We start from the raw sequence: 19,130 nt of genomic DNA, 5'->3' as shown, positions 1-19,130 counted from the left end.
AAGGCGTAGGTCAAAACAGGAATTATTAACTTCTAGTGCCAACTAACACACCAGTGTTTTTATGACACTGCGCACAGCGTAGAGCTGGTTAAATTTTCAGGCGATCAGCGTTTAATAAGCAGAAAAGCCCTCGAACGACGACCACGTCCCGGGGCTTTGTTGACCGATGATCTGGTCAAGTTCGCCGGAATACGTTGGATGGGGGCAGCGCAGGACCGATCGTCGTGGAGATCTTTGGGGGAGGTCTTTGTCTGCAGTGGACGTTTTCCGGATGATGATAATGTAAAAATCCAATCAAGCGCAGGTCAGGTTTGGAAAGTGTTACGTTAGAGCTGATAGAATTACTATGAATCTGTATGTGGCTGGACGTAAGCAGCTTAATTGCACATCCTCAGTTACATGCGTATGATTTCCAGCATTATCGCTCAGTACAGTTAATTTAAATACAATTTTTAGTGTCTGAATGCACTAAAATATCATTTGGGTATCTTTGAGAAAAATGTGTAAAATACGATCTTGAACTCCTAAAGTACTTTTGAGATGATGGGTTGGGATAAGTCGTATTAGAATTAACAGCTGTTCCATATTATAATAAGTCCTCCTTATAATAATAAAGTAATGGTGTGCTTTTATGAATCCACGATAAAAGTGAAACCTTTTTTTCACAAACTGACATAAATATAGACATTAAAAATCTAAATAAAAAAAAACAAATTTATTAATATTATGCTTTACTTACATAAAATAAAAATATAATATAACTAGCTGACCCAGCAAACGTTAAAGAAATCCATTAATTAAAATTTTTGAGGCATAAAAAATAGAGCAACCGATTCTGAGACCTACCACACAAAATTTCACACAAATCGATTTAGTCGTTTCGGAGGAGTTTGGTAACAAACATCAGGACACCAAAATGTTATATATTAGATTTACAAAGGACCTTTGTATGGTTGGGTTCGAACCCACACTCCCCTCTACAAATCTGGAGCCTCACACCACTCAGCCAACCTGTCTTGATTACAGGAATTGAAATTAATAAATTGACCGCTACTCAGCGGCGGGCTGTAATGCGATATGCGATAGATAGACGAAAAGTTTTGAGGTGATGTAATAAATGTTACACTTTAAAACTGAGAGTGACAGAATTAAGAGAATATGGGATAGGTGTTTGTCCCAATTAACAATATAAAAAATATCATTTAATTTCAGAGGAAGTCAAGGTGAAGCGATATTTTGTATTTCAACAACAAATTATTAAAACTTAAGATAAACATTGATTTTTCAGAAACCTAATTTGTTGTCGAAGCGATATTATATCCATATAATCTTATCTTTACGAAGAAATTTTCGAGATAGTAAATGAGTCAAGACTGTCCGATAACACAAATATAGGACTGAAGTTGGTATATTATCGTAGAGTAACACACGTAAAGAAAGGAATTACAAATAATGGATCCAAGTAAGTAGAGTTTACGCTTTATTTTACCATTTTTAAAATTTATTTGGATTTCTCAAAGGATTTTACCTAAGTATTTATTTATTTATATAATTTTTATATAGATTTTACAAGTGGGAGGCTCCGATGCACAGGATGCCGGCTACATTATGGGTACCACAATGCTGCCTTTTCCTGCCGTGAAGCAGAAATGTGTAAGCTTTATTGTGTTTCGGTCTGAAGGGCGCCGTAGCTAGTGAAATTACTAGGCAAATGACACTTAACATATTATGTCTCAAGGTGACAAGCGCAATTGTAGTGCCGCTCAAAATTATTGGGTTTTTCAAAAATCCTGTGCGGCATTGCTTTTTAATGGACAAGGCGTATAATTTACCATCAGCTGAACGTCCTACTCCTCTCGTCCCTTATGATCCTGAAACAACAGATATTATCTTTATGAAATATCTAAATTACCAGATAAAACAAGTACCAATTATTAAAATTAGGCTTTTCTCGTTATCTTACTGTTTTAAAATATTTGATATTATATTAAAAGAAATAGCATTATTTTAAAAATGTATCAGTTTTCATTTAAGGCTTTTAAAAATGAAATTTTATGTGCATATCGGGTAGGTCTGAGAATCGGCCAACATCTATTTTGCATCTTCCTAAATGATAAGGGTGATCCACCCCTAAATATGTTTTTGAAATTTTTTTCTTATTTTTATTATTATTTGTATTATGATTCAGCATAAAAAAATGCATACAACTTCAAATTTTCACCCGTCTACGATCAACACCTATTTTTGTATCGCGATTCTATATTATTCTGTTCCATCCACAGATAATAAGCAACATGGTTACAAGATAGCAATTGAATATAATCATAAATACGCTTTTTTTTTCGAGATGAGGAAAATACATTTACGTATTGAAGGCCCCGAAATGAGGCCCATATGTCGGGTGTAAACACCCCCTACCGACTAAAAACCTCCTCTGTGCTGATAGCCCTAAAGGTTTTTACAGCGAAGCCGGGCGAGGGCCTTGGAGGCCAAAAATTTAGCTCACAGGCGCGGGGCGTCTCGGAAGGAGGCTCGAACCTCGGACCGCTTGCTCACTAGGCTGGATGGAGAGAAGATTACTAACGATCCAATATATCTGTTAGTCCAATGGACTCTAGGTTTGAAGAGACTTCGCACTCGCCGGCGAGTGCGGTGATATATGTATGTGTTTGTAAATATGTGTGAGTGTGAGTGTATGTAAGTGTGTGACTATTCGTGTGTGGTGTGTGATTTGTGATGTGAGTGTGAGTGGTGTTTAACGATTACAAGACGAGGACTATCTCGTCGGGCTTCTATCAAAGTGTGTGAATCGTATTATATTAAGTATATAAGTTAAGTTAGGCTAGTTAGTCTAATATTCGAAATATTAAGGAACGAATTCCTAGCGTGTTTACGACGTGTCAATAAAAATCCGTTATGGTACAATAGATTCGCTTTCCTTTTCTATCTTGCAGTATCTCCGTTACAGATATTCTTCTCTCTTGCACACTTTGTTTGTCTATATAATGCTAGTATATTGTAAGACTATTGACTAATGCGTAAACGTAGCATCTCTTTGGGTAGTCAAATTCTTCAACCTCTTGAGATACGTCGACTCACTGCAAAAGGTATACCAGTGGGAGGCTCCTTTGTACAGGATGCCGGCTAGATTATGGGTACCACAACGGCGCCTATTTCTGCCGTGAAGCAGTAATGTGTAAGCATTACTGCGTTTCGGTCTGAAGGGCGTCGTAGCTAGTGAAATTACTGGGCAAATGAGACTTAGCATCTTATGTCTCAAGGTGACGAGCGCAATTGCAGTGCCGCTCAAAATTTTTGAGTTTTTCAAGAATCCTGAGCGGCACTGCATTGTAATGGGCAGGGCGTATCAATTACCATCAGCTGAACGTCTTGCTCGTCTCGTCCCTTATTATCATAAAAACAAAAAAAAAACAAATTCAAATTCAATATCACTTTATTCATGTAGGTCACGGTCACAAATGACACTTATGAATGTCAAAAAATAAAAATATTTTTTCTTATTGAATTTACCGCTACTTCGTAAAGAGTTGAGCTAATGAGAAGAAGTAGCAAGAAACTCATTGCCACTCTTTTAAATCAAGATTTGCATTTCAATTATTTTACAAATCATTTCAATTACAATATACTTATGCAAAGTGACGCAACATAAATATTCAAATGTCAAAAACTGAAAGGCTTACACGAGTAAGTCAAAAAAGAAGTAAATTAATACTTATAAAGACAAGAGTTATTGAGTACAGTAGATGCATCCATCCACACATACCGTAAATAAATAGAGGCAGTATGTGAGCATTTCATAAAATAAAATATATAATAACTTTAAATTTATGATAACTTAATAAAGGAAATAATAATTTAAAAAAAAACACAACAAGCAGACTATTTACTATCACTTTGATTCATGAAAAGAATCAGTCTTAGAAGTGAGCTATATTTAACAGTGGCTATCATAATAGTAATATCATATCACATTGGTCGCAATGAAGCAGGGCTGCACTGAACTGTACTAAAGGCCACTTTACAAACCATAACTGTTAGTCTATTGTTCTTTCCATTCAGCAACACACTTCTGCTAATTACATTATTTATGTATGTTCATAGGCACATAAGTGAATTTGCTAGAAATTGTCATAACCATAATGTTAACACCAGGAACAGACGTAAACGCATAGTGCCTACTACTCGGCTAAGTCGAGTTAGTAAGTCTTTTGTGGGGCGATGTATATGCTTTTACAACAACATCACAGAAAAAGTTCAAAACACAAGTATTACGTTATTCAAAAGAATTGTTGAAAACCGTTTAAAGGTTACTATAACATAAATGACCTTCTTAATGATACCACAGATTGGGAATGGAGTGACCTCAGTCTATTAAATAATAAGTTTAATTGTACAATATTACTTTGTAAATATATTTTTTGGATGAAAAAAAAAGGCCCGCTGAGTTTGTTGCCCCCGTTCTTCTCAGGTCTGAGGCATTCATTTAGGAATGGGTGGTAGTTTTTGACTTTCAATAAGTGATGTCATATCCTATTTTGAATAAAAAAAATTGAATTTACAGAACTAGACAATAGACCATACTTTGGTTTCCCTCCACCACCGATGCCGGACATATACTTCGCTCCAGTGCCAGTACTTCCACCATATCCCCATCCGGGACTAGATGCACCATCAGCGGACTTCGTTGAAGTTTTGGATCGTAAGTATCTATTCTATCAAACTCTTTAATAGCAACTTTATAACAAAAATTAGCAGATAAAACAGTATGTGTTACGATACGTTTACGCTAATTTAAAATTTCTATTATTGAAATGATAAATTCTTACGCGAGGGTAAGCAGCTTTGTAACGTAACGCGTTACGGCGCCAGTCTGTCTGGTTTCCCTTTCTCTCCCTCATACTCATGGAGGTAGGCAGGATTCTCCTCTCTCACTCTAACCAATTGTTACTTTTATAGCATATAATAATAACATAATATAACTAATAATGTACATACACAAACTTCATAAGTACATATTCAAGAATTGTAACTTAGAATAAAATATTATTATTGAATGTTACATAAATAAAAGATTTAATTAATAATCTTTCCTTGCATTATTATATTAATACACATATAATTTAAGTAATAACCTTAGCTTTTCTGAAGATAAAAAATACCACATAACATTTATGAAAATTTAATATACGTTCACAAAAATCGTCACCTTTTTGCTCTTAATGGTGCTTTTCATTATTATAATACTAGAAATAAGGGATTGCTTGTAACTAATTCTAGTAGGCTTCATAATATACATAATAGCTTTAAGGCATTATCTATAAATAAATTTAAATGTTTCATAAAAAATTGGCTCTGTCGTAAATCCTATTACTCCACAGCTGAATATCTAAGTGATCGGACAGCCTGGGACTAGATTATGATTATTTTATAGCGATAGAAATGACTGTACAGTATATTTTTATTGAAAAGAGCGCAAAAAAAAGAATGCTGGGAGAGTATCTTGCGCCGCATCTTCTCTCTCAGAGCGCCATTTGTTTCCGAACCGGTACTAGTATCTAGTAAATTAGAAATGACATTAAAAAGAATTCTAAAGGAATCAATTTTGAGAAAATAAGTGCCTTTTATAAAAATTCAATAGTTCAACTTAGATTAGTTTAAGTGTGTGTATTCTGTCGGGCGTCCCGAAACGCAAACGTATTATTTTAAAATTAAAGGGATTAATTACATCGTTTTCTTTACAATACGAGTTTAACATGGAACCAACGCTGGAGAATTGGCAAAGATTAATTATATGATAATATTATGATAACCATTTCCATAGAAAACACGGTACACTTTTGGTATCCTCGGATTACTTTCAAGAAATTTCGACCAGATAACAAGCCTTGTTGATAACGAATCATTAAAACTTAACGTGGAAACGCATCATTAGTATAGTATGCCTACTACTCGGTTGGGTCGGGTAAGTAAGTCTTTTTGTTGGGCGACGTTAAAAAACGTTTGTGTAGAAAAGGTTGCTATACCATTAACGATTTTCTTAATGACACCAAGGACTGAATAAAGCGAACACCCTCAGGCTCTTTAAATATAAATTTAAATATAAATATAAATGTAATCTAAAAAAAAGCCCGCTGAGTTTCTTGCGCCCATTCTTCTCAGGTCTGAGGCAGTCTCTTTTGAATGGGTGGTAGTTTTTGACGTTGACTAAGTGATTTTGAATCCTATTTTGAATAAAAATATTTGAATTTGAAATTGAATATAGGATATCATATTCCGGATAGTTGTGAGTTACATTATATGCTTGATTCCCGGTTTTCTTCTGTCTTTGTTTCTTCAATAACTGCTAGTAAACAGATGTGATTAAGGCGGTGATGTTCTTACTGATTCCAATCTTCCGCTTACCTTTTTTTTATATAAGAGGGGGCAAACGGGTAAGAGGCTTTCGGGATGGGAAGAGGAGAGGCAACCGCCCATAGACATCCGCAACAACAGGTGTCAAGAGATGCGTTGCCGTCATTTAGGCAGCCGGTAATTGATTCCATAAAGTGGCTGTGCGAGGCAAGAAATTTCTTGCAAAAGGTGCGGTTGTGGAATACCAGACATCAACGTGATGCGGTAACTTAAACAATCATGATGCCTTAATAATAATAATACACATACAAATTGGTCAAAAACAGTAATAATTATTGATCCTGAATTATCTAGATATTTTTAAGTCACATAATACTGGGCTTTTGTTTACAAGTGAGCGTTTTATCAATATTAACTTAATTCACAGAAATCTAACTTATAGAGCAGGGTCTGGCCACTTCGGTTCCACATTTTCTGGGTTCGATTAGTTTTCATTTTGATAATTTAGGTTTAGAAATCAGAGCTTTTTATGAATGGTGCATATGTTTTTTTAGCTCCACCCATCGACTGGGTTCCGGCAACACCCAGTACTGCATACACCTTGGCGAGCCGCGCCTTCATAACTGGCAGAGAAGGCTGGGATAAGAGCCCATTGTGGACTATCCGTGTACACCGGGATGAGAACCTGATACCAGGAAAACTGGCCATATCACACGGTACAGCATACATCCCCTTCAACGGCAAAGAAGTATCAGTACAAGAGTTCGAGGTATTTAAATTATATCTAATTCAGATCAATAAGTAATAAACAAATAATAGATAATATAGCTCTAGGGTTGGTACATACAAAAATTAATTACGGAGTGAAAGACGCGGCGCAGTTTATTTAACTCGTACAGCGACCACTGTCGGTGGCGTACGGCGTGGCGCTCAATAGTTTTGTCTTCCCAAGATTGCTTAGCGGCTGTGTAAATAGTGTGTATGTGTGCGTGTGTCGATACGGGCGCTGTAGAATGAAGTTGAAGTATTGTTCTATTATTGTATTGTGGCAAAAGTCTTCTCTCAACCAACATCATACATTTAAATAGATTGAAACGGTATATGCGTGGTATATCTGATTAAGGGTAAATAGGATAGGAAGTGCGCAAAGTCGTTCCAATCGACGTAATCGACGTGGACGTAAGTGCCGAATAAAATTTTTGGTCATCGTGTTTCGGTTCTTCAACTAACATATGAATATCAGATTAAAACGCCCTGGCGTCAAGCCCTTAGGCTGTGCCAAGTATGACTTTGTCACCACAGCTTTTGAATTTCTTCGCAGGTGGGTGTAGGTTTTCCCGGAATGTTTTTCTATAGCGTAAGAGGATCATACGACCCTCTTACTCCGTCACCTAAACGTCATGGGTATATTGCACCTCTTACATTATGTGCTGAAACGCTATGAATTTTGTTAGAAGATGTGGCAAACAAGGCTGCATTATAAAAATACATTTTTCCCTTGTTCAGATGGAGTTTAACTGCATCTAAATAACGATTCCTCAGAGCCTCTGGTCTGTCAATAGGGGGAATGTCTCCCTCCCCGACTTAATTACTTTTAGGCGTCCAATTCTCAGAATAGAATAGTCCAATTCTAGACGCGGTGTTACTAGGACTCATCAAGACAAGACAAATAGCCGCCTCCAATCCTAATCTCATGCTAGGAAGTGACTTACACGAAGTAAAATTTAGCTTAGGATCTTCAGTGGCCCCCGTGGCAGAATCAGCTTATAACGTGCTAAGATTCATTTCGCTACATTTTGCGACAGATAATACTGACGGATTGCTTTTTTGCAGGTTTTGTGCGCAGCGAGCGATGTCTTAGAATGGGTCTCCACAAGCAACGATCAGATTCCCGAGCATGCTCTCCCAGCTGGTAACACCCATATAGGAGAACCTCTGTACGTTGGTAGAGTTAAACACAGGGGATCTCTTACGCCTGGCAAGGTAACCTATTCCTTAATTTTTATTAAAATTAGCAGGACGTTCGGCTGATGGTAATTAATACACCCTGTCCATTACAATGCTGTGTCTGCTCAGGATTCTTGAAAAACTCAAAAATTCTGAGTGGCACTACAATTGCGCTCGTCACCTTGATACTTAATAATAATACTGACACACTTTTAAGTCTCATTTGACCAGTAATTTCATTAGGCTACGGGATCCTTTAGACTGAAACACAATAATGCTTACACATTTACTGCTTCACGGCAGATAAAAGCGCCGTTTTGGTATCTTTAATGTAACCGGCATCCTGTGCAAAGGAGCCTCCTACTGGAAAATGCCCTAAGTCGCCTCCTACGACACCCTTGGGCCAAGCACTTTCCTATTCTTTTCATGCCCCGGGGAAGCACAAGGTAGACTTATTTATCTTAACAAGAGCATTCCAAACATCACTTGAAAGTAAGTTTTAGTTTCCAATTTCTACAAGTTTTGTATCCTTCCGCTCTACTAGGGCCTAAAAAACATAATTACAACTTTTTGTCGCATAAAATCTTATACTAACAATTATATTCTACAAACCATGTAGGATATAAAAAGCACTTCGTCAGAAACATAATGATTGTTAAACTTATTTGATTATTGAAAAAGAACCGATTAATTCCTATTTTTATTTTTACATAAAAATTTGTTTTTGTGGCATATGATATAGAGTTGTGAGTTCGCATTGCGGGCTAAACAAATAGCTTCTGAAAATATAAATTTTTTACTCAATCTTTTATTATTATGTAATTATGTGGAATGCCATAGAATGTAAATGGCAGCATAATTTTGTTTTGTTTTGTTATAATTTTTTTTTCGGCTGGGACATGCCGTAATTTAGTCATTGAGTGAGCCATATTTCTAAAAAGAGCTTGAAGACAGCTGATATTATACCAAATTGTGCCTGTTAGCCTCCACTTATTCGTTAATATTTTCTCATATAATTTTTTTGATCTTTTTTTAACAAACTCATTGGTATAATAATCAATTTTCAAATAATTCAGTAAAAGCGTACCGATGTTAGCGAGCGCCGAATAAACTAAAACTTTTGAAAATTTAATATTCATGATATACCGAAATTAATTTATTCAAATTAAAACAAATCATGTTCACAATACAATTATTACATTCAATTAAGACTATCATTACGGGGAAGTACTCAGAACACAAACTTAACTTAAAATAATAAATGAAGGCAACGCTGTACATACCTATAAGTTAGATATATAAGTGTTAAATATAAGAATTGTTACATTATAAGTAGTCATAATATTAATTGTATGTCTAGTTGGTAAGCCTTTTCTAATAAATAAATAAACACTGGCAGCATTTCCGCGTTGGATAGTTAGGCTTATATGTTGACAGGAATAACTGATTGCGCTTGGGTTACCAGTAGCCCTATTGAGGCGCGTAGATAGTAAGTACATTGTACATTTTCCGTGCCTCTACCCTACGGGCCAAGTGTCTCGACACCAAACGACGCCAAAGATGTAAGACTATGGAGGGAGACAATGAGAATCATCTCATATAGGAGAAAAGTTGAACAAGTGTCCAGCTTATGCTGTAAATAACATTTCAAAAAGCGTCCACAATGGCTCTGGTGTAGGCACAGGGTATGGTATGAAGTGCGGTGAATGTTGCAATTGTAAACGACTTGAAGTATGCCGAGTTAAAAAAAAGTAATATTATTGTCGACTAAAGTAGTTCATTATTGAAAATTTCAACAACTTTCGTTGTTCTAAATAATGTAGTAAATATAACCTTAAATAATTATTATAGGGAAACGTGCATCTAGAGTGATTAGTATTATTTTATATTTAAAAGAAGCTTAAATGATTTACCCTGATGCTACTATAGCGACACCCCAATTTAATGCATTTTGACGGACACTTTTCCATATGTACAGATGATTCTCTTTACCTCTACCCACCATATGTAAAACTCAATGAGAACGACATATGTATGACGTTTGCTGTCTTCGGCAGTCGAAAAATTATGACATTGATTGTATTTAACTTTACAGGTTCATCCGAGTCATGGCTGTTGCTACATATCATTCGGTGGTTCGGAAATCGCGTACAAACGCTACGAAATACTATGCGAAGTGCCTCAATAAAATTCTACTTTTTGATATTATGTTGAAATTAAAGGTTTACATCTTTTTTTCTTTGAGTTTCATTTGATACTATTATATATTTTTAGTTAGAAATACACAAAATACAAAAAGAATTAAACGAATGTTCATTTTACAGACTACAAAAGTAAAAATATTATTATAAAAAAAGACGTGTGGCACTCGGGGACTGCCGCGGTAAAGCTATTGCATAGCATTTTTTATCAACTTATGCAATTATAATTATTTATTTATGCAGTACTTTTTTTGATAAAATTAATTTAAAAAAAGAAGAAAACGGGTAGTGAGTAAAATTTAACTTGCAAGATTTGATTACAGACAGACAACGGGAAGGTGAAACTAAATAAAAATGCTTATCATAATAATAAAAATTAAAAAAATGTGATAAAAAAAATCAAGAAATTAAAAAAATCAAGAGGTACCCCAGGCTCGAACCTGGAACCTACTGCACAAAAAGCATACGTGATAACCGCTGTTCCACTAAATAAAAATGCTTATCATAATAATAAAAATTAAAAAAATGTGATAAAAAAAATCAAGAAATTAAAAAAATCAAGAGGTACCCCAGGCTCGAACCTGGAACCTACTGCACAAAAAGCATACGTGATAACCGCTGTTCCACGGCAACTGTAATGACTGTTGCTAAATAACTATATATACATCTAGTAAGTAATTGTTAGGTTATTTTCGTTACGGAATTTCTGGATTCGGTCTCCACGCTCAAGGCCCGCGATAGAAGCTATGCAATAGCTTAAAAACTTTATCATAATAACATACGACAAGCCTTCAAAATACATGAGCTCATATAAAGAGTCTGCAGCAGTCGATTAAAACAATATTTTCGTATTATCTATGGTGTTTTAGTAACTAGTACCTGGACGACCGAAACTTGCTCGGATTTTTAAAAAGGTACAAAACTTGAACCAAATCAATAGGACATCTGGATTCGAACCGGGGTTTTCTGCTTTCCGGATCACCAAATGTCCCATCTGAGCTATTATAGTCTTGTATATAATGGCGAAATTCACCTTTGTATTCTAATGTTATTGTAGCACTTTCTCATTAAAACACGTATAAAACAACATTTTTTTTTAAATTGAAACCTAGCTAGATCGATTTCTCGCCCCCGAAACAACTGCATACTAATTTTCATTAAAATCATTGGAGCCGTTTCCGAGATTCAGATTATATTTGTATTTATTCACAAGAATTGCTCGTTTCAAGATAGAAGATTATATTGGTAATTAGTAACTTTTAAATATGTTTCATTAAACATTCAATGAATTAGTACCAAGTTTATGTAGATGCGTATTTGAGCTTCTGTCTCCGGAGACGTATCAACGCTTTAATCGCTGAACTAAACGTCTGATCAGATACAAATTTAACCCCGAAAGTAAAGGGAGAGACTGTATAAAAGTTTCTTTAAAATTAAATAATATTATGGTTATATAAATGATTAGAGTTTTCTTTAGTGTTAATTCCGCCAATATTTGTCTTTAAACAATTCGACACGTGTTTCACGAGACTCGTGCCAGATTTTGGCTCCTTTGCACCGGATGCTGGTTAGATTAGAGGTACCACAATGTCGCCTATTTCTGCCGTGAAGCAGTAATGTGTAAGCATTAGGTACTGTGTTCCCGTCTGAAGGGCGCCGTAGCTAGTTTAATTACTGGACAAATCAGACTTTAGATCTTATGTCTCAAGGTGACGAGCGCAGTTGTAGTGCCGCTCAGAACTTTTGGGTTTTTCAGTAATACTGAGCGGCACTGCATTGTAATGGGCAGGGCGTATCAATTACCATCAGCTGAACGTCCTGCTCGTCTCGTCCCTTATTTTCATAAAAAAAGTCACCAGACAAATGGATCAACCGTGTGGTCGTCACACTCAATTGTAGTTGAGAAACTATTGGGAGGGAATATATTATGTAATGTCAAGTTATTTTTTACAGACAGACAATTTTCGTTCAATCAATAAAAAGTGATAATAAGATAAAAATAAGTGTGTATGTACGCACGCAAGAAGAAGGTAATTCTTCTTTGGCGCCATAAATCAAAAATCCACCTAGTATCCACCTATCCACCACCAAAAAACAATACCTAGTGCTATTTTGCGTTTGTAGAAAAAACAATATTGTGATAAAGAAGGTATTAAATACAACCAATGAAAATATTATTTAGTTAAATAACCGAATAATTTAGTTAAATAACGTGTAATTAAATATCATTAAATTATTTTTATACAACTAGAGTACATTTTATTTATTTTATTTTAAAACTTGTATATTAATTGAAATTATATATTGAAATTTATTTAATTCTCATCCGATGGTTATGGTTGAACCATAATATAAAATTACAAGAGACTTGGTAGTAAAGTATGATACAAATCTAGGTCTAGTTTAACAGCTAACGTCAGGATGTCGGATTTGCGTGACGGTGTGCGAGCACGTCGTAAAAATTCACTCTAATAATTTTTCCCTATTGCGCCAAAAGAATTAGGCAAACTTGGGGTGGCCAACCAACGCGCAAAAACCTTAACCAATACGAGGTCGCTCCAGGAAGTCTGCGAACACCTCAGGAATGTTCTGAACTTCGGGAAGGAGCTGGGCTGGTTGGAGTAACTGGCCATTACTGCACGCAAAATGGACCCATGCCAGTGGTTTAATTGCGGAAACAGGAGCCCCTATACCATACCATAAGGCAAACTTCCCAAATATATAGACACGAATCATCAATTAGATACAAAGCTAAAACAAAATTATGCCAATTTTAGCTAAAAATATATGAAGCCGATATAAAGTTACTTACATATTAAAATATATAACTTTTAATTCCACTTTTTCAAAATTATGAGGAAAGAAATACGAGGAACAATTTATTGATCATTTGGTGAATACGAGAAAACGTTGCCACAGTAATTAAAAGACGGTTGGATAATGTTTCTGAAGTTCTTTGTTCGAAATTTAATGACGACTTCAGTTCTTATTGTTCGACGGCGTGGTTGCGAATCATTCGTAACTATGCAAAATATACTGTCATTACGAAATCTAACAATTATTGATGTTTCATTTTTGTATATGTCGTAGGTATATTGTCAAAGCCGTGATATTACAATTTCAATGGTGATATTATAATTAACCGATAGATTGACAATCGACTTCATTACTCCTTTGCTTGAAGGAAGAGGTTTGAAAGAAACAAAAAATATTTATGAATAAACTAGCTGACCCGACAGACGTTGTTCTGTATATAATAAATAAAATAATGTTTTTATATGAATTTGTCAGTAATATATCATAACATCAAAAATTACTTCGTAAAATATGCACCCTGCTGTCGTAATGAAATTGTTTCACAGCAGAACTGTCAAACCGTGCGTCAATAAATTCTCTCATAGAAATTATGTATGGACACATCAAAGAAAAAACAAATTTGTTATTTTTATTTAATTTTGCAGCATTTTCCTATTTATTCACCTTTTAAATCTTCTCTGGACTTCCACAAATAATTCAAGACCTAAATTTGCCAAATCGGTCAAGCCGTTCTCGAGTTTTAGCGAGACTAACGAACAGTAATTCATTTTTATATATATAGATACCTGTAGCACTAGATATTAGTTAAATAACATACAGATTAATAGGTAATGCTTATCCTCCTCGATCACTGTTTAACTAGGGTTTGACGTATTAATTTCGAATAAGTACTCTGTTAAAGTACATGTGGCATTTACCAGTGGTAGACTCCTTTGCACAGGATGTCGGCTAGATTATCAGGCTACAACGGCGCCTTTTTATACCGTGAAGCAGTAATGTGTAAACATTATTGTGTTTCGCTCTCAAGGGCGCCGTAGCTAGTGAAATTATTGGGCGACTGAGACTTAACATTTTATGTCTCCAGATGACGAGCGCAATAATTGTAGTGCGGCTTAGAATACTTTGAAATTTTCAAGAATTCTGAGCTGAAAAAAGGGGTAGGGCGTATCAATTGTCATCAGCTGAAAGTCCTGCTCGTCTCGTGCCTTATTGTGATAAAAAAAATTAAACGAATAAAATCCCTTTGTACAATTTCTTTTACAACCATACTGATGTTGAATATTTTCATTCCAATTCCGCGCAGTACCCGGGGGTGTATTAAAAGGAAATTCGTAATTTTGTAGGCTTAAACGAGACCGATAAACTTTCGTAAATCGAAAGATAATAACCGGATAGAATTACTACTAAAATTATTATAAGTAATAGATCAATTTTTACGTTTTCCTTTTACATCAATATTTACAGCTTTATGATTTTACAAATTATTTTAATTAATGCTACAAAAATACTCTGAGAGTAAAACAGAGATACTAAATAAAATAATTAAAAAAACCAATAGCTGAGTTATACTTAAATGCACAAGATAACAATATGTGGGTACACAGAATTTGTATATTTAAGCTTATAGTTTAAAGAGGAAAGTTTTGTGTTTTTCTATGTATGTTTGTAATGTTTTCAAACAAAAACTACTGGACCGATTTATAAAATTATTTCACCATTAGAAAACTGCATTTTCATTGCGGGACATATGATATATTATATAATTTAAAAAATAAACATCCCTAGTAAATATACAATAATATAACCCAAGGTGTGAAAAAATTTGTCGCGTGCTCTGCGGTAACTATTGATGATAGAACAAAAAAATGTTCCACAATATTGTAGAACGTATCACTATCTACAAAAAAGTCGGGGATACCACATGTCCAACTACTGTAGTTATGCCAGTTGCCACCATAACTACTTTTTTATATTTCAGAAGTTGATAAAAATGCCGAAAATAATCAAATCATATTATTCATACCGTGACTGTCGTCTGCCTCCAGTCTCGTGCCAGATTTTGGCGAGAAAACACGTCCTGAGGATGCCTCGTGTAGAGGCGAAACACGTGTCGAATTGTTTAAAAACAAATATTGGCGGAATTAACAGTAAAGAAAACTTAAATCATTTGTATAATTATGGATTTCCGCAAAGTAACGCCTAATTCAATAAATTTTCAGTTATATACTATTATAGCTATAAAGTTTTTGTTTTTTTATCTTTATCCACAATCAGTTATCTGCTATAGGCGAATGTGTTGATATATGGCTAGCGAGTGTGCGAGTGCCTTTCTTAATTCGGTCCTTATGACTTCAGTGCTAGGGCAAGCTGGGATTGTATTTTGTATCTATGCCCAGGATATTATGTGCCCTTTTCAGACGTTTTGGTGGATTGCTATAGAGTACTCTATTAGCTAACACATTCGGGTGGGTCCGTATTCTGGATTTGTATTTCGATTTAATATTTGCAATCTCTTCTCTGACTGTAGACAGAGAACTGGTGGTCTTCGTTATTGGTTATGGACCACGAGCCTTGAAGGTTGGTTTTAAGTATGGCATTTTGTGAGTGTTGCAGAATTTCTACATTGAAGTGACTGCAGCTTCCCGACAATTCGATGCCATAACATTAAATAAATAATTTATAATAATTTCTTCAATTAACAACACGAAGAAGCAGAGTCCCTGATGACAGAATATCCAGCCAATAAAAGTAGCGCCCGTGGATGAGGACAAACAGCCATCGCTACCCTCGACCATTATCAATTTGAAAAATATCTTACAAATCTACATTAAACGAACGCTACAAAGAACCGAATGATGAACTTTTTGATGAAGTGTATATAATTTATATGTTACTAGCTGACCCAGCAAACGTTGTATTGCCGACATTAAAATCGCGATACAAATGTAACTGTTGATCGTAGATGGGTGCAAATTTGAAGTTGTATGTATTTTTTTAATTCTGACTCATAATCAAACAAATTTAAAAAAAAATGTAAAAAAAATAAAAAAAAAATCGTGTGGACCACCCTTAATATGCACCCATACCTAGTATGCACTCATAATTTCATGAGAATCGGTCAAGCCGTTTCGAAGGAGTTTAACTACAAACACCGCGACATTCATTCATTCACTAATTGATAATTAGTATTAACTTTCACAAGAAGAAGCACAATAAATTATATATATTTTTTCTGGTCAAAAAATTTCTCAATTCTCTTTATGAATAAAAAATTTCACGAGTTGAAAGTAATGTTAGTTAATTTGAATTATCATTTGGACTTGCTAAGACAGCTGATAATTCATTGAATTGTTTAGTTCAGTTCCATTTCAATGAGCATGAAGACTTCGCAATACAACATAATATATTTCAGAGCGACATTCTACGAATGCCTTGAAAGATAGAAGGCATTGAATTCCTGACAGTCTCCGACGCGGTTATGGGCACGAAGCGATAAAATCCTGAACGTAGGATCCTTAATTGATTATTTGACCCTTTAAAGGCTTGGGGTCGGCTATTACGCGATGAACTCAACGCAGTTTCTCGATTGTTTATGTTACCGGCTAAACCCAATTTTAGGACAAACTCGTTTTTCCTAGGCCAAATCAGTTCATCCTTTAGGCTTGAACTAGTTGAGCCTAACATGAATTCCTCAGGACTCAGAAAACTCCTCACGACCAATTGGTTTGACGGATCCTGTCACGGTCGCCACTTTATGTTCGCGATGAACAAAGGAAATATTGAATATCTTCTCGAAGATGTCCATTATGTCTGCCTTAAGAGGATTACAAATATTTTTTTTTTGTAGTTCAGGTGTCATGTGGAAGTAGTTGAATTTGAATGTTGTATTTGACAGTTAGATGAAGGATGAAGTATGATTGACAGAGTAGGTGACGAAGTAATATTTGAGTTATTTCAATGGTCGAGGTGTATGCTTTGATATAATAATATAATTTAAATATAATACAGTCGACGATATGAAATCTGGTGTCGATAGTTTGACCTAGTTAGTGACTATACTAGTTCTATGAGAAAGTTACATTAAAATACTAGTTCTGATCGGCAGGCCGTATCAGTCGTCACGCGAGCATTAATGAAGTCATCTGCAGGGCATTTGTCGCTCTTAATATACCAGCTGTTTTAGAGCCACATTGTATTACCCGCCGTGATGGCAAGCTTCCTGATGGAATGACGCTGGTGGCTTGGGCACGGGGAAGGGCGCCGGTGTGGGACGCTATTGCATCGACACTCTGGCTCCTTCTCATTTCCAAGTTACGTCAGTTGGTGCTGGGGCTGCTGCTTCGACTGCCGAAGACAGCAAACGTCGCAAATTTGTTGGTCTCAGTGAGTCATACATCTTTGTGCCGTTTGGTGTCGAGATACTTGGCCCGTGGGGCCCAGTGGGGCGGAGAAAAATCAAAATACTATCTTCGCGCCTCAATAAGGCTACTGGAAACCCAAGCGCTGGCAGCTATTTTGGTCAACGGATCAGCCTTGCTATCCAACGCGGTAATGCTGTCAGTATTCTTGGTACGCTTCCACGTAATGATAGTTTTAATTTTATGTAGTCGTAGTATTACAAATATAGTTATAAGATTTGTTTTGTTTGAATAATAAATGTTTATATATTCTAGGGGAAATAAGTTAAATAAATTTAGTATGTACCGGTTTATCCTATTGCCTCAGGGATAAACTGATTTGGCTTAGGATAAACTAGTTTGTCCTAAACTCGGGTTTGGCCGGTAACACAATAATACATGACTTGTCTGGACACACTACTGAACTGTAGTCTATAAATTATTGATATCGATACGTGAAAGATATTTGACGAAAACTTTTTACGGTGTATTTTACCTGTTGGAGGATTCTTTGCACAGTATGCCAGTTAGGTGGTTATAATACGCTTACAATATACTAGTGTATAAATAAACAAAGCGTGCAAGAGAGCAGACATCTCTAACGGAGGTACAGCAAGATAGAAAAGGTAAGCGAATCTAATGTTAGAAAAAGAAATATAAATAACGCCACACACTTATCTTATCTATAAATTACATCTTACAATACTAAATCACAATAGAGAAGAAAAAGAAAATATATCATTAATTAAGGAGAGATAAAAAATAGCAATATAATATTTAAAATATGAATATTCATATGATTCAGGTAAAGAAACTGGAAAAAAGGAGCTGACTCAGTACTATGTTCTGTTGAGTGCTTGAGACACCAACACACTACTAGTTTTCAGCAGCCCCTCGTGGCTTTTGGAGTTGACAGTAGTTATTGTAGTCTTCCCATTGTAATAAATTTGTATACAATATATATAATATGTATGTATTTATATAGGTAGGTATAGTGTTCTAAAATATGTTTATACTTAATCTTATTAAGAATGAATACTTAAATGATTATAAACGGGAATGGATACTGTATATATTATGTAACTAACAAAACAAACACATAATATGTAACTACAAAATAAAAAAATACATAGAAAATAAAATAATAAGATATAAATGTTATGAAAATACGTAGTTATGTTTCAGGGATACAATACACAGTGAATTATATAAAGTATCTAAAATAATTTTCTTATATATTTTAAATCTAAAGTTTATTAATTTTTTTAAATTTCCGTATTGGTGGGGGAAAATTATTCCAACACTTGGTGCCATTATATCGGAAACTTCCCCTGAAAGCTGCAGAGTAACTCCTTAGTATTTTTAATATTAAACCACCTGCTAACGCACACATTGA

General features: G+C 35.1%; 1 protein-coding gene across 1 annotated transcript; it reads left to right on the top strand.

The window, feature by feature from the left end:
* The first annotated feature begins 1,317 nt into the window (after positions 1–1,317).
* Positions 1,318–10,556, top strand: LOC126980036 (uncharacterized). The gene is made up of 5 exons (XM_050829668.1): positions 1,318–1,462; positions 4,583–4,720; positions 6,927–7,141; positions 8,206–8,355; positions 10,415–10,556. The coding sequence occupies exons 1-5, from the start codon at positions 1,453–1,455 to the stop codon at positions 10,505–10,507; spliced, it is 606 nt and encodes a 201-aa protein (XP_050685625.1). The 5' UTR covers positions 1,318–1,452; the 3' UTR covers positions 10,508–10,556.
* Positions 10,557–19,130: the final 8,574 nt, after the last annotated feature.

Source organism: Leptidea sinapis, chromosome 1 (assembly GCF_905404315.1).
Source record: "Leptidea sinapis chromosome 1, ilLepSina1.1, whole genome shotgun sequence".
Taxonomy (NCBI): Eukaryota; Metazoa; Arthropoda; class Insecta; order Lepidoptera; family Pieridae; genus Leptidea; species Leptidea sinapis.
This window is presented reverse-complemented; position numbering and strand designations above follow the sequence as displayed.

What these genes read in the sequence shown, in the direction of transcription:
- LOC126980036 (XM_050829668.1), top strand. An exon ending in CTTCGTTGAAGTTTTGGATC is followed by an intron (nt 4,721 to 6,926) that starts GTAAGTATCTAT and finishes ATGTTTTTTTAG; the next exon opens with CTCCACCCATCGACTGGGTT. An exon ending in GATCTCTTACGCCTGGCAAG is followed by an intron (nt 8,356 to 10,414) that starts GTAACCTATTCC and finishes TTAACTTTACAG; the next exon opens with GTTCATCCGAGTCATGGCTG.